The sequence below is a fragment of the Sorex fumeus genome, unplaced genomic scaffold (genome assembly GCF_029834395.1).
Source record: "Sorex fumeus unplaced genomic scaffold, SorFum_2.1 ptg000006l, whole genome shotgun sequence".
NCBI classification, from domain to species: Eukaryota; Metazoa; Chordata; class Mammalia; order Eulipotyphla; family Soricidae; genus Sorex; species Sorex fumeus.
Window position 1 is genome coordinate 1,287,224 of NW_026606063.1, and position 24,846 is coordinate 1,312,069.

Below are 24,846 nucleotides of genomic sequence, written 5' to 3' on the forward strand. Positions count from 1 at the left end.
TCTCTGTCTCTCTGTCTCTGTCTCTGCCTCTGTCTCTGCCTCTGCCTCTGCCTCAGTCTCTGTCTCTCTGTCTCTGTCTCTGCCTCAGTCTCTGTCTCAGTCTCTGTCTCTCTGTCTCTGTCTCTGCCTCAGTCTCTGTCTCTCTGTCTCTGTCTTTGCCTCAGTCTTTGTCTCTCTGTCTCTCTCTGTCTCTGTCTCTGCCTCTGCCTCTGCCTCAGTCTCTGTCTCTCTGTCTCTGTCTCTGCCTCAGTCTCTGTCTCAGTCTCTGTCTCTCTGTCTCTGTCTCTGCCTCAGTCTCTGTCTCTCTGTCTCTGTCTTTGCCTCAGTCTCTGTCTCTCTGTCTCTGTCTCTGCCTCTGTCTCTGCCTCTGCCTCTGCCTCAGTCTCTGTCTCTCTGTCTCTGTCTCTGCCTCAGTCTCTGTCTCAGTCTCTGTCTCTCTGTCTCTGTCTCTGCCTCAGTCTCTGTCTCTCTGTCTCTGTCTTTGCCTCAGTCTTTGTCTCTCTGTCTCTCTCTGTCTCTGTCTCTGCCTCTGCCTCTGCCTCAGTCTCTGTCTCTCTGTCTCTGTCTCTGCCTCAGTCTCTGTCTCAGTCTCTGTCTCTCTGTCTCTGTCTCTGCCTCAGTCTCTGTCTCTCTGTCTCTGTCTTTGCCTCAGTCTTTGTCTCTCTGTCTCTCTGTCTCTGTCTCTGCCTCTGCCTCTGCCTCAGTCTCTGTCTCTCTGTCTCTGTCTCTGCCTCAGTCTCTGTCTCAGTCTCTGTCTCTCTGTCTCTGTCTCTGCCTCAGTCTCTGTCTCTCTGTCTCTGTCTTTGCCTCAGTCTTTGTCTCTCTGTCTCTCTCTGTCTCTGTCTCTGCCTCTGCCTCTGCCTCAGTCTCTGTCTCTCTGTCTCTGTCTCTGCCTCAGTCTCTGTCTCAGTCTCTGTCTCTCTGTCTCTGTCTCTGCCTCAGTCTCTGTCTCTCTGTCTCTGTCTTTGCCTCAGTCTTTGTCTCTCTGTCTCTCTGTCTCTGTCTCTGCCTCTGCCTCTGCCTCAGTCTCTGTCTCTCTGTCTCTGTCTTGCCTCTGTCTCTGTCTCAGTCTCTGTCTCTCTGTCTCTGTCTCTGCCTCAGTCTCTGTCTCTCTGTCTCTGTTTCTGCCTCAGTCTCTGTCTCTCTGTCTCTGTCTTTGCCTCAGTCTTTGTCTCTCTGTCTCTGTCTCTGCCTCTGCCTCTGCCTCAGTCTCTGTCTCTCTGTCTCTGTCTTGCCTCTGTCTCTGTCTCTGCCTCTGTCTCTCTGTCTCTGTCTTGCCTCTGTCTCTGTCTCTCTGTCTCTGTCTCTGCTTCAGTCTTTGTCTCTCTGTCTCTGTCTCTATCTCTGCCTCTGCCTCTCTCTGTCTCTATCTCTGACTCAATCTCTGTCTCTCTGTCTCTCTCTGCCTCTGTCTCTGCCTCAGTCTCTGTCTCTCTGTCTCTGTCTCTGCCTCTGTCTCTCTGTCTCTGTCTCTGCCTCTGCCTCAGTCTCTGTCTCTCTCTGTCTCTATCTCTGACTCAATCTCTGTCTCTCTGTCTCTCTCTGTCTCTGTCTCTGCCTCAGTCTCTGTCTCAGTCTCTGTCTCTCTGTCTCTGTCTCTGCCTCAGTCTTTGTTTCTCTGTCTCTCTCTGTCTCTGTCTCTATCTCTGCCTTTGCCTCAGTCTTTGTCTCTCTGTCTCTCTCTCTATCTCTGCCTCTATCTCAGTCTCTGTCTCTCTGTCTCTGTCTCTGCCTCTGTCTCTGTCTTGCCTCTGTCTCTGTCTCTCTGTCTCTGTCTCTGCTTCAGTCTTTGTCTCTCTGTCTCTCTCTGTCTCTGTCTCTGCCTCAGTCTCTGTCTCTCCCTGTCTCTGTCTCTCTCTCACTCTCCTTCCTTGCCAGTCTCTTCCCACCCTCGCCCGCATCGGTAGGGGACACCTTCAGCACCCAGGTCTTCACCCCTTTCCCAAGAACCCCTTCTGGCAGAGCTGGGGGGGGGGTGATGAGGGTATGTGGAGCTTCACGAGGAGACGTTTGGCGTCGACGTGTCGATGGCGGTTTTTGAGCAGGACGGAAATGCCTGTCCACGACCTAAGTGGATTTTAGAGTTCTTGCATCGAGGGCCGGAGAGGCAGCCCGGTGCGTAGGGCGCTTGGGTGAAACTGACCCAGGGGCGATTCCCGGGGTCCCATACGAACCTCTGAGCTCAAGGCCAGAAGTCAGCCCTGAGCACTGTGTGGTGGAGCCCCAAAACAAGAGCAAATTTTAAAAAGTGCTCAAATGGGCTCCAGGCTTTGAAGGAAGAAGCAGCAACATCTGCTGGGTGACCCGCGGCTCTGAACCAGCTGAGGCCTGACCTAGGCAGCAGGGGAGCACCGAGGAGGGGGCCCAGCCGAGGAGAAGGGGCCCAGGCGAGCTTGGGGGGTTATTTCCTACTTGGGGGATCGAACCCGGGGCAAGTACTCTGGCACTGAGCCGCATCCCTGGCCATGGGAAACGTGAGCGGGGCTGAGTGTGGGAGGGCAGGGGTGAGTGTGGAGAGCCAGGCCTGCCTGTCCTGAGGGCCGCTCTTCCCATCCCCAGCGGCCCCCGAGAGGCCTCCGCCCAGGGCAGGGCTGTGTCCCGAGGGTGCTAGCATGAACCTGCCCTGTGGGAGTCTCAGGCCGGGGCCGCCCCTGCGTGTGGGGCCTGGGCGGGGGCGGGACGGAGAAGTCCCTCACCCCAGGCACAATCGTCCCTCTGCCAGGACCCCTCAGCCGGTGTCCTCAGAGCAGCCCCAAGGCCACCCGCTCAGTGGGGCCCCAGCACCCAGAGCGGGGACGAGGCCTCTCCCCACCCGCCCTTCCAACGGTGGCCAGACCCTCCCCCACACGCAGCTCAGCACGGAGTCCCAGAGCTGCTTTTCTTGCACACATGCAGACACACACACGTATGTAAACACATAGGAATGCATAAACGTAGGCACACATAGACTCACGGACATTTCCATACGCACCGATCTTCTACACACAAATACACACATGCGGACACACTGCGTGCGTACACAATCACGCATGGACACTAGACAGTCAGTGCACACACATGCATGTCTACTACGCACAGACACATGTACACACATATCCAGACAGGATCACACGTGTCCATCCATAAGATTCCCCCAGTGCCCAGGGTCGTTGGTGCTGACAGATTCATTTAAAAACTCCACATCCAGGGCTGGGGCAATGGTCCAGCAGGCGGGCACTGGCCTGGCATGTGACTGACCTGGGTTCCATCCTCAGTACCCCCTATGGCCCCTCGAGCCCCCGGGGTGACCCTGAGTGCAGAGCCAGAGTGAGCCCTGAGCACTGCAGGGCTGGCCCCAAAACCAGGAAGGGAAAAAAAAGAAACAAACTTCATCTCTAAAATGATCACTGGTGGCCTGTCGGTCATATGAGAAACTCTTTGAGACATTAAGAAATTAGGAGGAAGAAATGGAGAGGCCCCTAACTCAGAATTTTCAGATTTGCTTTCTGGACGCTCTCCTACAGAGAGGTGACAGAGAGCGGAAACCCTCGTGTGTGTCCCCCAGCAGCTTCCCAGCCCTCCGTAATGAGCACTGCAGGTGGAGCCCGCGCTGCTTATCTGTCTGCCTGGCACCGTTTTCTGGGAGGGAGGGCTCTTGGGCTCGCAGGAGAATGTTAAGCGCATCAGCAGACGCGCACAGAAAAGCACTTACCCAGGAGCGTTTCCAGAGCTGCCGCCTTCATGGTGAGCACAGCCAGTCCTGGGGAGAGAGAAGGACGTCAGGCCAGCCAAGAGCTCTGCATGGGCCCGGAAGCACGCGTGTGTGTGTGTGTGTGTGTGTGTGTGTGTGTGTGTGTGTGTGTGTGCGCGCGCGCGCGCGTGTGTGGGGAGGAGTGCAGGGAGCACCTCACTTTGCATTGCTCCACAGCAGTCCGTGGTCCTACATCTGAGCTTCCCACGGTAGCCTACGGCCCGCGGCCCGGGTTCCCCAGAGCAGGCGCCGAGACAGCGCAGCTCAGGCCCTGCGGCTCTGCTCTCTCAGAACCTTCCTGAGCCCCAGCTCCTATTCCGCGGAGATAGTCTTTACCAAACTGACAGAGAAAAAAAAAATTCAAATTTTAACATTCTGTTCAATCAGGTTTCCCCCCCCCAAAAAAAAGTCCCAATGGCATTTAGGGCACGTTTTTAGATCATAACTAAATAATTCATTTACAATCCCTCAATAAATTTATTAAACTCCCGTTAGATGACTAGGTCTCCTCAGCGAGGATACGTCCTCTTTCCCTTTGGAAAGGGTCTGCTCACTTTTGAATGGGGTTGTTGGACTTGTTGGTGTCGGATCAGGAAATGTGTCTTACACATCGCAGTCGGGGAGAAGGTGAGGTTGGGACGTGGGAACAAGGGTCCGGGCCGTGGCTGGGTGGGGGGTGAGAGGGGGGGCATTTGACGGGGGGTGGTGGGGCTGCCTCCCAGGCTTGTTCTCGGTTAGTGTCACAGGAGAGCTCCAAGACCAAGTCTCTGCTGACATGCGGCAGTTACAGTATCGTTACCGTACTCGCAACGGTTACAGTATCGTTCCGAGGGTCTGGGATCATTCATTCATAACGCCAGAGGCCACTTCCTCCCACCCGGTCCCTCAGCCCCGCCCCTGCGCACGCCACAATCTCATCTGTGTGGGCCGCCCTTCCACCTCGTGGCCTTTGGTGACTTGTCGGTCCCGCACTGTGCGTCTTTAAATCCCGCGGACGAGGGGGATCGTTCTGTTCCCTTTCCTGACACCCTTTTCTCCCCGTCAGTAGAGGCAGGTGGAGCTCGTCTTTCCCGGCGCTGCATCACGTTCCGTTCCGCACGTGGCCGTGACTCCTTGTGCACCCGTCCGTGGTTGGACATTCGGCCTGTGCCATGTCCTGGCTGATGCATGAGCGCTGTGCTGCACACAGGTACACACAGTCCCTTCCCAATTAGTGTTTCTGTGTTTGGGGGGTAGAGGCCGAGAAGCCAGACCCTGTGGGAATTCTGTTCTTTTTTTTTTTAAAGAATATATTTTTAGGGACACACCCGGCGATGCTCAGGGGTTCCTCCTGGCTCTGCTCTCAGGAATTCCTCCTAGCGGTGCTCAGGGGACCCTATGGGATGCTGGGAATCAAACCCAGGTCAGCCGTGTGCATGGCAAAAGCCCGACCTGCTGTGCTATCGCTCCAGCCCCAGGAATTCTATTCTATTCCCATTTTTTCCTGAGCGATCTCCTTGTCGCTTCCCATGGAGGCTGAGCCGACGGCCTTCCCACGAACAGTGGGTGAGGGTCCTTCCTCTCCACGACGCCGCCTGCAACGGCGGTTTGCACACGTTTTGCCGTGTGCCATTCTCCTGGCGTGAGAGGCTACCTCAGCTCTGCTTTGATCTGCATTTCCCTAACCCCAGTGACGATGACGCCTTCTCAGGAGCCTTCCAGCCAGTTTCATGTCTTCTCTGGGAAAGTGTCTGTTCACCTCCTCTTCCCTTTTTTTTTTTCTTTTGCTTTTCGGGTCACACCCGGCAATGCACAGGGGTTACTCCTGGCTCTGTGTTCAGGAATCACCCCTGGCGGTGCTCAGGGGACCATATGGGATGCTGGGAATCGAACCCAGGTCGGCCGCGTGCAAGGCAAACGCCCTCCCCGCTGTGCTATCGCTCCAGCCCCCGTCCCGCTCTTTTGGATGGGGTTGTTGGACTGCTTGACGTTGAGCTCTGTGAATGCTTGACGGATCCTGGATGTCAGCCTTTCCTCTCAGGTCTTGTGTGCGGATGTTCTGCTCCCGTTCTGCAGGGTGTCTTCTTTTTTTTTTTTTAACTTTATTTATTTATTTATTTATTTTTTGCTTTTTGGGTCACACCCGGCGATGCACAGGGGTTGCTCCTGGCTCTGCACTCAGGAATTATTCCTGGCGGTGCTCAGGGGACCATATGGGATGCTGGGAATCGAACCAGGGTCGGCTGCGTGCAAGGCAGACGCCCTACCCGCTGTGCTATTGCTCCAGCCCCTGCAGGGTGTCTTCTTATTTCAGCTTGAGCTTCTTTCCGCGTGAAGAAGCCTTTAACCGACGCGGCTCCATGGCTTCTTTTGATTTCGCTGTCTCTGCCGTTGAACACCCTGGGAGGTCCAGTTCCTGGGGAGTCCTGCCTATGTTTTCCTTGATGCATTTCTTGGATTATGGTCTAATCTCAAGGACTTTCATCCACTGTGAGTCTACTTTTGTAAATGGCATGAAACACGGTTCCAATCCCATTTTAAAAAAATGTATATGTCTTGGAGAGTATCATACTAAGTGAAATGAGTCAGAACGAGAGGGACAGACATAGAAGGACTGCATTCATTTGTGGAGTATAAAACAACATAACATGAGCTGACACCTAAGGACTGTAGATACACTGGACAGATAGATTGCTCCGTAGCTGGAAGCTTGTCTCATGAGCAAAGGGGAGAAGGCAGCTGGAATAGAGAAGGGATCGCTAAGAAAAAGATGGCTGGAGGAATCGGTCGGGATGGGAGATGTGTGCAGAAAGTGGATAAAGGACCAAACATGGTAACCTCTCAGGGTCTGTACTGAAAACCATAATGCCCAAAAGTAGAGAGAGATTATGGGGAATCATGTCTGCCATGGAGGCAGAGGAAGGGTGGGAAAGCGGGGGTATACTGGGGATATTGGTCGTGGGGAATGTACACTGGTGGAGGGATGAGTGTTTGATCATTGTGTGATTGTAACCCAAACATGAAAGCTTGTAACTATCTCACAGTGATTCAACAAAGTTTATATATATATATATATATATATATATATATATATATATATATATCACTGTCCTCCCGTTGTTCATCAATTTGCTCGAGCGGACCCAGTAACGTCTCCATCGGAGACTTTGTTGTTACTGTGTCTGGCATATCGAATACGTCACAGGGAGCTTGCCAGGCTCTGCCGTGTGGGCGAGATACTCTCAGTAGCTTGCTGGGCTCTCCGAGAGGGGCGGAGGAATCGAACTCGGGTCGGCCATGTCGGCTGCGTGCAAGGCAAATGCCCTACCGCTGTGCTATCGCTCCAGCCTATATATGTCTTTCCAGTATTTCTGTTTCTTAAGGCTTGATGTCCAGGCTGCTCCTTAGACAAAAGGTATCAGGGTTAGTAAGTAAGAAAGTGCCTCGAAATAGAAATACCAAGAGCCAGCACCCTACTTGGCCCTTCGGCACTTGCATAGTTGGGTCGTAGTTTGGAAATGACACCCGGCAGGAGTGTCATTTTCTTTCTTTTCTTTCTGCTGATTTGAGAAGGTGCAGGGTCGCCGGGTGTTTTCAGGAAGCTGCAGTTTCTCTGGGACCAGAACGGACATCACGCTGCCCAGTGATGGACGTCCCCAGGCAGCGCTGCCCACTGCTCCTGCCGACCGCTGCCGCTTCTCCCCTTCCTGCGTCTGTCCAGTTGCGCTCTCTGGCCGGGCACCCACAGTGCACCCTGAGCCCGGCCGTTTCTCACCTGCCCTTTCCCCGGCCCTGACACACCTGCCCTCACCCGGCTGCTCGAGGCCTCCTTCCCCGCACATTTCCTGGTCCCCGTAAACCAGCTGATGACGGTGACAGGCTCATCCAGGCTACAACCGCCCCTGCCTCACTCCAGATGAGAGCCAGGGGCTCAAGCGCTAGTCCAGCAGGGAGGGCACTTACCTTGCGTGTGGCTGACCCGGGTTTGATCCCCGGCATCCCATTGGGTCTCCCGAGCACCGCCAGGAGGGATCCCTGAGCACAGAGCCTGGAGTCATCCCCGAGCACCGCCGACATTGCCGGGTGTGGGCTCCCCTCCCACGGGCCAAGTGACCGCAGCGTCTGCTTGAGTCGGCTCCCCTGGCAGCCCTGACCTCCCTCGACTTCCCACTCCTCTCCCTCCTGGCTGTTCTAGAACATACCTGCTATTCCCAGAGCACTCTGGGTAGTGCCCTCTGCCCTGCCTGGACGCGCTTGGTCCACAGAACGTGGCGCGAGGCTGCTTGTGTCCAGCCGTTGCCTCCCCTGCCCCCTCACCCTGGAGTGTCCTGTCCGGCCCCCCCACTCCCCCAGCTACTCCGCCCTCTCCTTCCAGATCCCTCCCCCAGGCCCCGCCCTGCCCCCTCCCACACACCCCTCTTTTATTTATCGTTTGTGTTTCCTGCTGGAACAAAGCACGTGAGAGTCGGGATTTTTTCCTTATTCGTTCTAGAGCGGGGAGGGCACTTGCCTTGCACACAGCCGACCCGGGTTCGATCCCTGACATCCCCTATGACTACCTGACATCCCTGAAATCCCTGAGCACCACCCAGAGTGATCACTGTGTGCGGAGTGTCAGGAGTAATACTGCCCCGAGCACCGCTGGGCGTGGCCCCCACCCCCCAAATGTTTATGATCTTCATACCCCCTTCACGGCACTCTACAAGTTTTAATAGTTTGCGTATGTGTTTTGTAAACTTATCTCTAAGCATTTTCTAATTTCTCTAGTCAAAAATGTGTTGCTGGGCCTGGAGCGACAGCACAGCGCGTAGGGCGTTTGCCTTGCATGCGGCCGACCCGGGTTCGATTCCCAGCATCACATAGGGTCCCCCTGACTACTGCCAGGAGTAATTCCTGAGTGCAGAGCCAGGAGGAATCCCTGAGCATTGCCGAGTGTGACCCAAAAATCTGGAAAAAAAAAAGTCTTGCTGGAATGATAGCACAGCGGTAGGGGGTTTGCCTTGTGCGCGGCCAGCCTAGCCGAGACGGGTTCGATTCCTCCGCCCCTCTTGTAGAGCCCGGCAAGCTACTGAGAGTATCCCGCCCGCGTGGCAGAGCCTGGCAAGCTACCCGTGACGTATTCGATATGCCAAACACAGTAACAGCAAGTCTCACAATGGAGACGTTACTGGGCCCGCTCGAGCAAATCGATGAACAATGGGGGGAGTGTGTGTCAGTGCAACTGTACAAGTGTTGCTTAATTTCTCCAAGCAGTGAATTTTCCAGTTTTCCTTCCGATATTGACTCCAAATTTTACCCACTGCGAAAACATAATTTGCATAGTTTCTGTCCCTGAACGTCTATTTAAAATCTCACGAAGCCTCATTTGCGGTTTACCGGAGGCTCGGCCTGGCACTGGCCCTGCCGTTTGAGAAGAACGTACGTTCTGCTGTGGCTGGCCGGGAGTTTCACACAGGATTGTCAGATCCAGATTATTGTGTTTTACAAATTAAAAGTTGCACCTGGCAGATTCTCCCACTGTAATTGTCTAAGTGAGCAGAGAGATTCCCGGTGCTTCTGACGCCACCGTTTTCTGGAGCCCTCCTTCCACCAGTTGAAGAATAAACTTGCCCCTCCCGCCAAGGATGGGATGGAGCTCGCTTGCCTGCCTGTCTTGTTCGCTGTGCATTTCTAGAGCCTGGGAGAAGTGGAGGAAATGAAAACAAACGTGTTCCTTCAAGCAAAGCTGCAGGAAGTGGGGAAAGTCCGTCACAATTCCCATTTTTGCATGCTTTTTAATTGAAGTAACATCCAATGTTTCAAGGACAGATCATTAAAAGCCAACATATGCTGGTGCCAGAGTGAGAGTACAGTGGATAGGATGCTTTCCTTGCAGGTGGACCACCTGGTCTGATCCCCAGCACCCAGGTGATCCCCCCAAACCCATCAGGAGTGATCCCCGAGTGCAGAGCCAGGAGCAAGCTCTGAGCACCACCACATATGATCCATTTAAAAAAAAATTACAAATGCCTACTTCCCATTAAGTTCAGCATTTCAGGTCTATCCTCCCCTCCCCCCCATCCCCCTCCACACACACACACAGTTTCCACTTTAAAGAAAATGAGATCAGGAGGGTGCAAGTGATCTCTCAGGGTCACCAACGCAGGCTGGCCTCAGCTTCCTGCCCGCCGCTCCTGTCTCCCTTTCTGCCTGCGTGAGCCCCGCGGGAGCAGGTGCGGGTCCAAACGAGCCTTGCTGGGCCTTAGGGATCCAGTAGAAAATTGTGTCTAACTTTATTTTGGTTTTGTTTGGGGGCCACACCCAGAGATGCTCAGGGCATGTGTGCTGAGCTCTGTGCTCTGCGCTCAAGGATCACTCCTGGCAGTGCGTGAGGGGTCGTCTGTGGTGCCAGGGATGGAAGTGTGATTGGCCACGTGCGAGGCAAACGCTCTATCATGGTCGCCACATGTGCGGCAGACTCCCTATCATGGTTGGCCATGTGCGAGGCAAGCACTCACCCACTCTACTGGCTCTCTGTGTGGCCTCCCACTTTTTTTTTTTTTTTTTGCTTTTTTGGGTCACACCTGGTGATGCACAGGAGTTACTCCTGGTTCATGCACTCAGGAATCTCTCCTGGCAGTGCTCGGGGGACCATATGGGCTGCTGAGAATCGAACCTGGGTCGGCTGTGTGCAAGGCAAACGCCCTACCCGCTGTGCTATCGCTCCAGCCCCGGCCTCCCACTTTTAACAGCACCAAAGCTGAGCTGCTTAACTACAGCAGTGGCTGTGAGTCAGAAGTCCTACTGATAACAGCAGCTGACCGTGAGAACTTGATCACCACATCCCGTGTCCTATGCTGCTGTCTTCTGACCACGAATAAGACAGAGACAAGAAAATGGTATTAAGACGATCACCAGGAAGAGGAAACATATTATAACACTCCGGGGGAGAAAAAGACGCTCCCATATTCCACCGTGTCATTGGCTGGCACACTTTTTGCCCTTTCAGTCATGCTGACGCAACAGGAAAAAACGTACCGTGATCACACACCGCACACAGTTGCAAAACTGTCCTAAACTCTGTGATGGCTCTGAGGTGAAATACACGGTTCAGACGCAGCCGGTCACGGCCCAGCGTGGCTTCCCCGTGACGAGATGATCTGAAGGCGTGTCCCCCCAAGAGCCAACAGCAGCCTGGACTTGCCCTGGTGTCAAGAAAGCTGATGTTTATAGAGGCGGGGACGCTCTGGCTCCAGTCAAAGATCTAGGAGTGGAACATTCTCTGCTCTGTGGGAGAAAGGAGACTGGTGACACCCTCGGTGCTGCTGACGGGACATGGAAACACTCAAGTGCCTGTGAGGATGTGGAGTGACCACGTGTCGGGGCGACGCCCGCCAGCGGCCCTGACATGAGAAGGAACAAGTCTTCGGACGTGGCAGCCACGGGACGTGCCTCTCGTGGGGACAGATAACAGGGCAGCTACGCCGGGAAGCCCTCCAGCAGCGTGCGTAGCGGTCCACTCCGAGGCGGTCATCCAAGGAAAATGGAAGGGTGTGTCCACACCGGCAGGAGCGAGATTAGTAACAGCCGCACACTGGGAGTACGCAGCACATCCGGACCACAAATCAGTGCTTCAGGTCAAAGGAACCGACTGCTCACACCCGAGAGCGCGGGTGGGCCTCAAAGTAAGACAGAAAAGACTCCCCCATCTCCGTTTCAGTTTCATTGTGCTGAGGAGGTGCGAAGGTATCGCCAGTAACCCAAAGCGGGTCAGTCTCAGCTGGGCCTGGGACGGGGGGGCGGGGGGAATTAATGTCACATCATCACAGCAGGGTGGTGACATTAACAAAGGGAAGAGGGGAAGGATGACGAAAGGAAGACATTCTGGCTAAAATAAAGACACTGCTGGTGAGAAAACGTTTGTACATCACGCATCAGATCAAGGACTGTTATCCTACGTAGACAGCACGCTCACAAAACTCAACAACAAAAATCTAAGCACCCCATCAAAACACCGACAAGGTACCACCCAGAGAAGACATACAGACGGCCCAGGTGCGAGTGAAACTTAAACAGACATCGCCACATCAGGAAAACCTCAATCCAAATGACAAAGAGATACCACGCCATACATAGCAGTGAGAACACTCGAGAGGATGCGTATGTGTGTTGTAATACATATCAGGAGTAGTATATATTATATTGGAAGACCCAAGAGGATGTAGTCTATAGGCCAAACATGATTGTCACCCATTGCCTCTTTTGCAAACCACAACACCCAAGAAGAGAGAGAGAACAAAAGGGAATGCCCTGCCACAGAGGCAGGGTGGGATGGGGGGGATGGGGGGTGGGAGGGATACTGGGATCCGTGGTGGTGGGAAATGGGCACTGGTGGAGGGATGGGTATTTGATCATTGTATAATTGAAACCCAAGCACAACAATTTGTAAGTCTACAACTGTATCTCATGGTGTTTCACTAATAAAAAAATTTTTTAAAAATTAAAAAAAGAGGATGTGTGTGTATTATAATACATGTTATCAGTGGTATATATTATATTGGAACACTACTCAGTTTATGAAAGTGACATGCAGCTGCACGACGTGTCCACATTCTACACCAGTGGACCGGTAGGAGCTCACCAGATTGGATGGATGTAACGCAGGAGCCAACCAATGCCAACTGACAAAAACATTCACACAGATGCTTAACTAGCAACAACTGCTTAGCAAACGTCAGACGAGAACTCCAGGTCCCCAAGGTGAGATATAACAATCTTCTCAATTTTTTTCCTACAAAATTAATTTTTTGATCATTCCATTGACCACTTAGTGGTCATCAGCAATATAAAATAAATTACTATGGGCCGGCTACGGGGGCAGGTGTAGGGGTTGGCTGAGACCATGGGACCACTGTTGTGGTGGAAGATGGCGGGGTGGGGGATGGCAGCTGGAACACCGAGTTCCTGCAACAAACCCTAACAAACAGCTCTGTAAACCACGGTGTTCCAATACGATAGGACAAGAAAAAGAAAAAGTGGCATCTTGCTTTTTGCTTCGACGGCGATGGGACTGGACGGCATCGGGTCAAGTGCAGGGGATCACGAGGAGGAAGACGAACGCCAAGCGGTCGTGCTCAAAGGTGACCAACGAACAGGGCAAGGGAAGGAGCGACGCACAAGGGACACAAACGTGAGGGGCCCTGGCAAGGGGTCTTGCACTCTGGGGTGGGGCTGGCGCAGTCACACTGCAGGTCGTAACAGAGTATTCACACTAGAGTCACTGTCACTGTCCTCCCGTTGTTCATCGGTTTGCTCGAGCGGGCCCAGTAACGTCTCCATTGTGACACTTGTTACTGTGTTTGGCATCTCGAATACGTCACGGGTAGCTTGCCGGGCTCTCCGAGAGGGGCGGAGGAATCAAACTTGGGTCGGCCGTGTTGGCCACGTGCAAGGCAAAGACCCTACCCGCTGTGCTACTGCTCCAGTCACATAAGTATCACTGTCACTGTCCTCCCGTTGTTCATCGATTTGCTCGGGCAGGCCCAGTAACATCTTCATCGTGAGACTTGTTACTGTGTTTGGCATATCGAATACATCACGAATACATCACGGGTAGCTTGCCAGGCTCCGCTGTGCGGGTGAGATACCCTGGGTTGCTTGCCGGGCTCTCCGAGAGGGGCGGAGGAATCAAACTTGGGTCGGCCATGTTGGCTGTGTGCAAGGCAAACGCCCTACCACTGTGCTATCACTCCAGCCCTCACACTAGAGCAAGGCGCGAAACCTCAATGAATGAATAGTTGCCAGAGGGCACATGGGAAATGTGGCCATCGTCTCGAGTTTGGAATGACCCCGTGGAGTCCAGATGTTCAAACCCAGCGGACTCCACCTTTAATACGTACAGTTGATGCGAGGACCCTTATCCTGGACTTTTCCAGAAGGTGACGAGAGGAGGCCACAGACCTTGAGAGAATCTTTCCAGGCAGACTCACCACAGACAGGGTTGAGGCCCCACCAGCCGCGCCGTCCACCTCTCACGTCACCCCTTGGCCCTGGGTTTCCTGGCTCACGCCACTACCGACCCTCTAGCTGCCTACAGCCCAGGCCTCAGGTAGATCCATACTCCAAACGCTTTCCCGTTTCTCCATAAAACTCCCTTCGAAGCGAGGCTTTCGGGGCCAGAGCGACAGCACAGCACGGAGGGCGCGTGCCTTGCATGCGGTTGAACCCGGGTTTGATCCCCGGCATCCCGGTTGGCTCCCTGAGCACCGCCAGGAGGGATTCCTGAGGCAGAGCCAGGAGGAACCCCTGAGCATCGCCAGGTGTGGCCCCCAAACGGAAGCAAACAACGGGACAAGGCTCACGAGACTCTACAAAGCGGCCCAGGTGCCTTCCCGGCTCTCGCCTTCTCCTCTGCCCTCCTCCAGTCTGACCCGGGCACACGCACCCACCCAGCCGCGATTCTCTCTCTGCACTCGGTCCGCAGTGCCGCGACTTCTCTGCCAGGCTCACCACCCCTCCTTGGCCTCGCACCGTCTCTCCCCAGACTCAGCTCCCCGGCCGTCTCCCACAGCCCATAATTCATCTCGCTCTGCATCCACGGAACTCGTTCAAGAGCTTCCTTTTTCGGAGAGAGAGAACAGAGGGGAATGCCCTGGCACAGAGGCAGGGTGGCATGGTGGGGGATGAGGGGTGGGAGGGATACTGGGATTCACGGTGGTGGAAAATGGACACTGGTGGAGGGATGGGTACCTGATCATTGTATAATCGAAACCCAAGCACAAAAAATTGTAAATCTACAAGTGTACCTCATGGTGTCTCACTAATAAAATTAAAAAAAAAAAACTTATTGCTCGTACTGAATAAAAGTTTTGAACCTCAAAAAAAAAAAAAGAGTTTCCTTTTTCCTTTGGGGCCACACCTGGTGGTGCTCAGGACATACTCCTGGCACAGTGCTCAGGGAACCATTAAGGGATGCTGGGGGTTGGAACCCAGGTCGGCTGGCAGCAAGGCAGACGCCCTACCCACTGAACTACCTCTCTGGCCCCTGCACTGTGGCACTGTAGCACTGTCCTCCCGTTGTTCATTGATGTGGGATTTTTGGCACCGAGCCGGACAGGCCACCAGCTGAGAAAAGTCTGTGCTCATCTGTTTCTTTTCTTTTCTTTTCTTTTCTTTTTTTTTTTGTTTTTACTTTTTGGGTCATGCCTGACAATGCACAGGGGTTATTTCTGGCTCTGTACTCAGGAATTACCTCTGGCGGTGCTCAGGGGACCTCATGGGATGATGGGAATCGGGGACCCCTGAGCGCTGTGGAAGGGCACAGCCCTGGGACCCCTGAGCACTGTAGGGTGTTCCTGAGGGTCTATGAGCACTGCAGAGTAGTTTAGGGGCCCCTGAGCACTGTCAGGTGTGGCCCTGGGGCCCCTGAGCACTGCGGGAGGGCCCAGGCAATCCTGGTACTTCAGGGTCTTCACAGTGAACCCCCGGCTGTGTTGGCAAAATCTCCGGGCATCTCCCGGCCCCACGAAGGTCTGCGCACAGCCCGTGGACACAGCGGCCCCGGCTGGTGGTGGGCGGATCCTGCAGGAACTTCCTGGGTGTTGTTACAGGCTGGGTGGTGGCCTGTGTCCCTGGCCGGGTGTAAGGCACGGCTCTGCTGGGCTCCCCCAGGCTCCCCCTGGTCCCCATCCGCAGGGACTCAGTCACACGCCCCGGGCAGCTTCTACCCTGTGCCCGTCTCCCGGTCAAAGGCCTCACGGGCAGGACGCACATGGACAGGGCCATGCGGACTGTGGAAGATTCTCAGGACAGGAAGTTTCCACTCTTCCCACAGCCCCTGCTCTTGGCAAGTCTGTCCCTCTGCTGAGCTCCCCGCACGAGACCCCGAGGACGGCGGCACGCACACATACGCATAACCACATGCACACGCACACACACAGATGCACGCATACACACACACACGCACAAACACGGACATGCACGCACATGCATACACAGTCATGCACAGGCATGCACACACACACAGAGATGCACAGGCACAGACACACACACACACACACACACAGAGGGGCTGGAGCAATAGCACAGCAGGGAGGGCGTTTGCCTTGCACGCAGCTGACATGAGTTCGATTCCCAGCATCCCATAGGGTCCCCTGAGCACTGCCAGCGATAATTCCTGAGTGCAGAGCCAGGAGGAACCCTGAGCAGCATCGCTGGGTGTGACCCAAAAAGCAAAACAAACAAACCAAAAACAGACACACACAGAGAGGCATGCAAACACACACATGCATGCAGGAAGCACACACACACAAGCACACACAGAGATGCGCACATACAGACACGTCCACACATGCATATGCGCGCGCGCGCACACACACACACACACACACGATGAAGCAGACGGACACTTGCAGAAATGGCTGCCTCAGTGGGCCCAAAATCCTCTGTGCGCCCAGAAGTGTCCACATGACAATCAAAAGTTCCCTGGGGATTCTGGAGTCTTGAAGGGAGGAGGGTCGGAGATGAGGAGGGAGGGAGGGAGGGAGGAGGGAGAGGAGAGGGGGAGGGGAGGGCTAGGAATCTGCTTCTCAGAGACAGGAGTGTGCAGAGTGCCGAGGGCAGGGGAGTCTTGGGTGCCTGAGGGTGGGTGGGGGTCAGAGAGGCTGGGACCCCCTTGTGGGAAGGCTCTGGGCAGAGGCGAGGCAGAGACACCCCCCGCCCCCCGACAGGACGCTGGGCTGAGAGGGGCCTAGTCAGGGTTGCGGTCAGTCCCCACGCATCCACGGCCAAGATCCCCGGAGGCTTTTGGTCGTGTTTGGGGACAGGGCTGGGGGTCACAGCTTGGGGTGGTGGCTCAGGGTGGGGCTCCAGGTGGGCTGGGGGCTGCGGGACCCCGGGAAGCCAGAGGGTGCCGCCCCCTGAGGCCAAGGGCCTTGATGCTCGGAGCCGTCAGCGCCGAGACACAGCCCTAAGGACAGCCAGTGCTGGACAGCCCGGGGCCAGCGCCGTGGGGACAGCCCAGGGACAGCACTCATGGGGACAGCCCGGGTGCCCTTGTGTCCTGCCCTGGGCAACAGCTCTGTGGGGCCCGCAGGCCCACGTCACCTTCTGCTGTCCCAGGACCTGGGTGCCCGCCCCCGGCCCGGCATATCCACACGTCTGGCGCCTGTGCATGGGTGCCCGTTCACACGTCACCGCCCCCGGCCCGCAGGAGGTGGCCTTTGGGGAGTGTGTGCGTCAGCCCGCGGCTTTGTCCCCGTTCCGGGCCGACATGTGGCAACGCTTAGCGGGGCTGCAAACAGTAATCACGCGCTGGGCTGGCACTTTAGATCTTAGACGGCCCGTGGGAGGGAACGCCAGGAGGCGCCCGGAGCCTCAGGAAGTCCCCGGGGGCCTTCATCCCGGACATCCTGCCAAAAGGGGGTCCAAAGCAGAACGCCGCCAGGGTGCGGTGGGTGGGGGCGAGGCCGAGGTGAGGCCCTCATGGGGGTGGGGGGGGTTGGTGGAAGCCCCTTCGCTGCCCGGGTGCCCCGCACTCGCCCCTCTGACTCCAGGGCTGTCCTGGGGAACGCAGGCAGGTGTCCGGCCGTCGCCGTCCACCCTCCTGACACCTGGAGTGCAAAGGACACATCTGTCACCTGGAGGGGGACCTGCGGGGTCTGGCAGGCCTCTGCCTGGGATACTGGGTCTGGCCGGGATGCCCTGCCCTGCACAGCCCAGCAGCCGGGGCCCGGGGACACAGACGTGAAGGATGAGGCCCCGAAGAGATGGTCAGATAGGCGCAGAGACGGTCCTCTCCTCTCCCGACAGGCCACCCCTCCCGGCCGAGCCTTCCACGCAGGGCTCAGTGGCCTGTTCCATGAGATCGAAGTTCTGGAAGTTTCTAGACTGGCACAGGGAGAGCTCCTGTTTCCCGGCCCCCCAGAAGGGCACAGGGTGGGCCCTCGGCACGGGGCTCCAGAGATCCTTGAGGGTTGGGGGGACCCCTCGAACATGCATGCTGGGTGGGGGGTGGGGACCCGCGGACACGTGTGCTCGCCCCCGCGGGGCTCCCAGCACACGTGTTATTTAGGGCGAGGAGTGCCGGGGGTATTTTTAAGTTTACCCAGGCGTGACCCACCCGTCTCCGGCACCGCCCGTGCGTGTAATCGGCTGCCCAGTGGCTGTGGCCACGTGGCCACGCTGCATGCGGGTGCCGAGGTGGGGCTGGGGTGGCCGGGTGGGGGCTGCTGGCCACCTGCCCAACCACCCGGCCGACGGCCCCCCGCAGGTCTGGGGACGCCTCCCTGTACCACCCACGGCCGCGAGGGGGCCCGGGAACCCCAGTGGGAGTGGCTGGGTGGTGGGGTGCTGGTGGGTGGGTGGGGTCTGAGAGGGTCAGACAGACAGGCAGACAGGCAGACAGGCAGGCGGACAGACAGGCAGACAGATAGGCAGGCAGACAGACGGACAGACAGGCAGACAGACAGACGGACAGGTAGGCAGACAGGCAGGCAGACAGACAGGCAGACAGGCAGATGGATGGACACACAGACAGGTAGGCAGACAGACAGACGGACAGACAGGCAGGCAGACAGGCAGGCAGACAGACAGGCAGGCAGACAGACGGATGGACACACAGACAGGTAGGCAGACAGACAGACGGACAGACAGGCAGCACCAGGCCATGCCCTGCAGGCAGCAGCCGAGGGGGGCCGAGTGTGGGTAGGTGGGAGCCCCCCGCCCGGCAGCCCCCTCCCGAGCCGCACGGCACCTCAGCCCTGCACCCCAGGGACAGACCGCAGTGAGGCGCAGCCCAGGGCGGCAGAGCCTGCGGCTTCTGGGGCCCAGACCTTCCTTCTCTGCCCCCTCCAGGGTGGACCCGAGCCACGGCTGGGGCGGGGGGGGGGGTGTCACGGGTGGGGGAGGGGAGACGCAGCGGGCCTGACTGAGGGTGCAGCCGGTGGGCATCTGTGGGTGGGGGGGGAGAGCCTCCTTGGGGACGCGGGAATCGGGGCCTCCGGCAGACAGGTGGCAGCCCCGCGTGCCCGGCCCGGTGCCCGTCCCAGCCTCTCCCGCGGCCGGCCCAGCCTGCTCCCCTCTGGGACGGGCCTTCTTGCTTGCTCAATTCCCGCACACGCTGCTCCTCGGGCCCTTGCACGCATGAGGTCATGAGTCCGACCCCTGGTGCCGCCACAGCTGCTGAGTGAGCAGCTGCACAGCCACCTGGGACCCCCGCCCATCACCCCTCCCACCCACGGCGCAGCCGAGCCCTGCTGCCCCCTGGCTGCCAGAGTCACTCCACGCGCTCCGGGTGACCCCCACGAACCCTGCAATCCAAGAGAAACCAAGAGCAACGTGCATGGGGGTGCAGGGGAGACCCTGAAGGGCCCTTCACCAGGCACCGCCTGGGGCCCGGCTCTGCCCCGGGGCTGCCTGTGCACTGGCCCCAGGGCCCCTCTCCAGGGCACCTGCCTCCTGTGGCCCCGGCCCTGCAGCTCTGGGTCAAGGGGGCTCCCTTCTCCTTGCAAGCCCAGAGCTGGGGCGCAGGGCGGTGGCCCCGGAGTATTTCCGAGGCTAAACATCAGCCCCTGTTCCCAGAAATTCCTTCGTCGCTGGGGAGCACAGATGGGCCGGTCTGGGCAAGCCCACGCCCCCTTCCCACCGGAACCACTTTGTGCCTCAGGGATGCCAAGGAGCCCAGAGGGGACGGGTGGCACTCAGGGGGGCTGCAGGGGTGCAGAGAGCCCAGCCCCCACCAAGGGCCTGGCTGGGACTCCCCACCTGTCCACACTCACAAACAGCCTTTCCTTCTTTCCTTCTTTCTTTCTTTCTTTCTTTCTTTCTTCCTCTTTCTCTCTCTCTTTCTTTGTTCTTTCTTTTTCTTTCTTTCCTTCTCTCTTTCTTTCTTTCTATCTATCCTTTCTTCCTTCTTTCTTTCTCTCCTTCCTTTTTTCCTTCCTTTTTCCTTCCTTCCTTCTTTTTTCTTTTTTCCTTCCCTCTTTCTTTCCTTTCTTTCTCTCTTCTTTCTTTCTTTTTTCTTTCTTTCTTTCTTTCCTTTCTCCCTTCCTTCATTTTTTCTTCCCTCTTTTTTTCTTTCTTTCTTTCTTTCTTTCTTTCTTTCTCTCTCTCTCTCTCTTCCCTCCCTTCCTCCCTCTTTCCTGCTTCCTTCCTTCCTTCCTTCCTTCCTTCCTTCCTTCCTTCCTTTCTTTTTTGGGTCACACCTGGTGGTGTTCAGGGGTTACTCCTGGCTCTGTGCTCAGGAATCCCTCCTGGCAGTGCTCAGGGGCCCATATGGGATGCTGGGGATCGAACTTGGGTCAGCCGCATGCAAGGCCAACACCCTCCGCGCTGGGCTGTCGCTCCAGCCCAACAGCCTTTTTGCCAGTGGGGGAGAAGGTGAGCAGTTTTCTTGGGGGTCTTATCCTAGTGGAGCCCACCCCCCAATTGGAGAAACTGAGGCTGTGAATTGTCTCATAAGGACTCGGCCACTGCTGAGAGCCCCACAGAGGCTAATGGACACCTGTTTAGGATGCCAGCCAGGTCCAGTCCCCGTGATTCTCAGCTACCAGCGTGGCAGGATGTGGGTGCTGCTCAGGGTGCCACAGCCTCGCCCCCGCAGGGCCTCCAGGCTCACAGCCACCACTCGGGGCCTCGCAGCGCTGGACCCCAGGCCCTGTGTCCCCTGCCCGGCTCTTCCACGGACTCGATGGTGACGTCTGTGCCTCAGACTTTCCAAATGCAGGTTTCCCTCCACCTGGAAAAGCGATTCTTCGAGCTGGAGCCCCCGAACACTGTTTTGCAGACAGACCCGGCTACATCTGGCGCAGTGCTCAAGAACAGGCCCGGGGCCGGGAGCCAGCCTGGCTGGGGTCTGAGCGCCGCTCTCTCTCGGGGCTGCGGTTCCCTGTCAACTACGGGCACAGCACTCACCCCGACGGCTGCCGGGAGGTTCTGTGAGTAGCTCTGGGGCGTCCGCGGCTGCTGGACTGTGGGGGTCAGTGACCTGTGCCCTCAGCACCCTCGTCCTCCCCGGCCCCGGGACCCCGCCAGCCCCTGGGCCTGAGCAGAGCAAAGCCTCTGGGCGCTCCGTCCCCCTGTGCAGCCCAACCCAGCTGCCCGTGCGACTTTGGAGGGTCTTCAGGAGGGAGGGGGTCTCGGTCTCTCCCCACTTTGTCCCTGCCCAGAGGTTGCAGAGAACATCACCTCATTTTCAGGAAGACCTTCTAGACAGTTCTAGGACAACTGAACCGACCGAGTGGCACAAGAATGACATCAAGCATTTAAAAAAGGCATTTTTCGGGGTTGGAGCCATAGCACAGTGGGAGGGCGTTTGCCTGGCACGTGCTGACCTGGGTTCTATTCCCAGCATCCCGTGGGGTCCCTGAGCACCAGCAGGGGTGATTCCTGAGTGCAGAGCCAGGAGTGACCCAGGAAGAAAAAAAAGTAAAATAAAAAAATAAAAAATAAATTAAAAAGGCATTTTTCTTCAAAGCATCTTATTTCATGATAGGAATTAGGAACAGGCCTAAACATGGTCTTTTTTCCCTTCTTGTAAGTCTCAGGCCAGAATAAAACACGGCAACATAAATGACGACAGTCTCCAAGGGCTCTCAGCTGGCCGACCCACACCTGGCCCCAGCACCCTGTCCCGCGCAGGGGCCCTGCAGGGCCCGTGTGGCCGGGGCTCCGCCTGCCCCCTTCAACAGGGCAGGGCCGCAGGCGGGGACTCACAGGAAACATTTTCTGGTTGATCAGAGCGAAGTCTTAACCCGGGATCCACAACTGTTTGTTTGGAGCCTGGGTTGCCCGGGGAAATGCAGTAAACACACCCGAAATAGTCGTGGTTCCAGTTGTGAACGGCGGGTCCCCAGGACTGTCCTTGGCCCCGCACCCAGGGCCACCTGTAAACAGGCGCTCGAACTGCGTGATCCCAGGACAGCCACGTCTGTCCCAGGTGGGTCTGCGCTCTTCCTGCAACTTCGGTTCTCTCTGTCTCTCTGTCTCTGTCTCAGTCTCTGTCTCCGTCTCGTCTGTCTCTGTGTCTGTGTCTGTCTCTGTCTCTGTCTCTGTCGCTGTGTCTGTCTCTGTCTGTCTCTCTGCCTCTATCTCTGTCTCTATCTTGTCTCTGTCTCTGTCTGTCTGTCTCTGTGTCTGTCTCTGTCTGTCTCTCTATCTCTCTCTATCTCTGTCTCTGTGTTTGTCTCTCTCTGTCTCTGTCTCTGTGTCTCTGTGAGTCTCTATCTCTGTCTCTGTCTGTCTCTGTCTCTGTGTCTGTCCCTGTCTGTCTCTCTGCCTACCTCTGTCTATCCCTGTCTCTGTGCTTGTCTCTGTCTGTCTCTGTCTCTGTCTGTCTCTGTCTCTCATCTCTTCTCTGTCTCTTTTCTCCCCTTTCCAGCCACAAGGTCAGCATTGCACTGGTAGAGCAATGACACTGGATGCTTTGTCAGGTACCCCCATACCACTCTGGTTCTTAGCTCCATTTCCAGAAGTTTCTGGGGTTCCTCTGCACTCCCCGCTCCCTGCTTCCCGTGACCCCAGCGCCCGTGGCGCTGTGCACCTTGGCAGGAGTGACCACATCTTCCCGAGTCCGGGGCTGAGCGTCCCTGGAGCGGGGACGTGCCCACGTGTGCCGAGTCCCCAGACCCCGTGGCCCAGGGTCCCAGAGGCAGGGCTAGCAGCGGGTCCCGGGGGGCTCTGAGCCACCAGCAACCCGCTGGTCTGTGGCGAGCACTGGGGGAGGGGCGCCACCGCTGTGAGGGTCCTCAGGGCACCTCCAGGTCCAGCATTTGGCTCTTGGCGGGTCCCCTGGGGGTGGCGTGTCTGGTGGCGGACACACGCTTGGCCTCGGGGCCCAGCATTGGGCCTGGCCTGGCTGGCGGCTGTCCGTAGCCTGGTGACGCTCAGCGGGCAGCTGCCAGTCCCGCCCCGGGTCCCACGGGCCTGGAGGCAGGGGAGGGGGCGGACAGGACGGGCGACAGGGTCCAGCTGAGGGCAATAGCGGCGGTTGACTCTGCTCCCGTCTCTCCTGCTCTGGGCCTGCTCCTCCACCCCTCCCAGGCCGCACACACGGGCGTCCCGAGAGCAGCGCCCTCTCTGAGCCCTGGGATGAGTGCTACTCCAAAGCCCAGAAGGTTCCGCCTGCCCCCGGCACGTCTCTTCTTCCAGACATCACCTAAGCTCCTCTCCCGTGAGCTCCAGTGGACAGATGGGTCCAGGCAGAACCCTGAGGAAGGGTCGGCCCTCCCACCTGCCACGAGCTTGCATGGGCCGCTTCTCGCTCAGGCTGAGAGCTAAGGCTGCCGCCCAGGGAGGACGCCAGGTGACCCGGCTGATGCCAGCCTACCCCCCACCTCCTGAGGGCAGCTCCGAACAGTCTTGACCCACACGGGCCCCCAGAAGCCGACTGCTGGCTCTTTGCAGTTCCCTGGCATGAAGTTCACGATCACAGATCCGCTTTGACATGAGAAAACGGGCCCCCGTGCCTCTGGGGAGACCCACAGGGCCTGGTTCCGAGCACGTGGGCTGACACCGTCCCCGCAGCCCCCGAGGGGACAGGGCCCCTCGAGACATCGGCCTCCCATGAGGCAACACAACCAGAGAGTCAGACCCGGGCCACACCCACGCTTCCCACGCGTGACCCACCATACCAGGGAGACGTATGACTCCGTTCCGCGCCCTTCACACGGGCGGCAGTGGGTGTCTGCCAACACGGGGACCGCAGGTGACGTAAGCAGGACACAGAGACCTTCGCCCCAATCCCGATTTGCTGCCTCCTCATTCTGGGGGGCCCAGAGCATCGCGACTCCCACCTTGGACCCCCCTTGACATCAGAGAGGGTCGAGGGCAGGACGTCCTGGCCAGGAGCGCGCCTCGGAGACTGTCTACCCCAGGCCCCTCCCAGAAGGGAGATGCAGACACAGAGAGGGCGACTTATGTCCCGAGAACACACAGCTGCAACAGCATTCTGTTGGCAGAGGTGGTGGGCTCTGCCCTCCAGGCCCCTGCCCGGGACCCCGCCGACCCTCACACAGGGTGGCCAGGGCAGGGGCTCGCATCCCAAGACCCCCAAGATCTAGCTGCAGAGAAGCCTCATTGAGCTTCATGGTTGTGTGGTTTATCTCACTCTTTCCGGACACTTCTTAGACCCCAAGACTCACAGTGGAAGGGAAAGCGCTGAGAGGAGGTTACACCTCACGCATGCTTTCACTTTTGAGTACTATTTTTTGGGGGGAGGGGAGAGGGCACACGAGTGATGCTTGGTGGTCTTGGCTCTGTTCCCCTGGGATCACTCCTGGTGGTGCTCAGGGGACCGTAGCGGAAGCTGGGGATCGAACCTAGGTGGGCCCTGTGCGGGGCATAAGCCCTACCCACTGCACTATCTTTCAGGCCCCTGGAGACCTTTCGGAACCTGTGTCGAGAATCCATATAGAAGCCCATGACCCCCTGGGTGGCAACGCACCACGATGACGTTTTCTCTGGCGGGGAAATAATGCAACCTGGGACCCTCCACGGGGTGGTGGCCCAGACACGGTGGACGTGTCCTACTGAGTCACCCTCCAGAGCTGGGCTCCTCTTCCAGGGGTCAAGATTCCCCGTGTGTGTGTGTGTGTGTGTGTGTGTGTGTGTGTGTGTGTGTGTGTTGGGTTCTCCGGACGCTCCAGCAACCTGCCCAGCCCTGACCTCACCCCGGGACCAACGGGTCAGCAAGCTGGCCGGGAAGATGGCCAGCCCGCCCCCCCCCCCCCCCCCAAGCCACATGCCACAGCTGCTGGGATCTGGAGAAAACCTTTCCTGTGGCTGCCGGGCGCTTCCTCTGGGGCTGAGGTGGGAGATATTTAAGAACGCCGAGCCTGAGAAACCGGCATCATTGTCCTGAGAAAATGCAGCCCCCTGAGCCTGGCCCTTCCTCCTGACGGCCCTTGACAAAAGAGGCATTTTCATCCCGTCAGTAAAAGACAAGCGCTTCCAGCTCCCCGGCCCGCCAGGCCACTCATTCCCCTGCAAACACAGAGAAAACTCACACAGTCGGTCTCTGCCTGCTGGGCTGGGTGCTGGCCGCGCAGAGAAGCAAGTGGAAAACAGCTTCAGAACTTTACCACCCGAACTTCCAAATTTATTGAAACACGGCGTCATGGCAAATTTTCGTTTTTTTTTTTTTTAAAGCACCGGACAGATTT

General features: G+C 57.2%; 2 protein-coding genes across 2 annotated transcripts in view; one reads left to right on the forward strand and one right to left on the reverse strand.

Moving 5' to 3' along the window:
- The window catches only part of VIT (vitrin), a 31,089-nt gene extending 26,511 nt beyond the window's left edge, over positions 1-4,578 (reverse strand). The window contains exons 1-2 of the mRNA XM_056125709.1: positions 4,530-4,578; positions 3,692-3,739 (exon numbers count right to left, since the gene is read on the reverse strand). Of these exons, the coding sequence (XP_055981684.1) occupies positions 3,692-3,739; positions 4,530-4,578 (97 nt within the window). The remainder of the gene's footprint in view (positions 1-3,691; positions 3,740-4,529) is intronic.
- The window catches only part of HEATR5B (HEAT repeat containing 5B), a 254,056-nt gene that overhangs the window by 196,215 nt on the left and 32,995 nt on the right, over positions 1-24,846 (forward strand). The gene's annotated exons all lie outside the window — the stretch shown is intronic.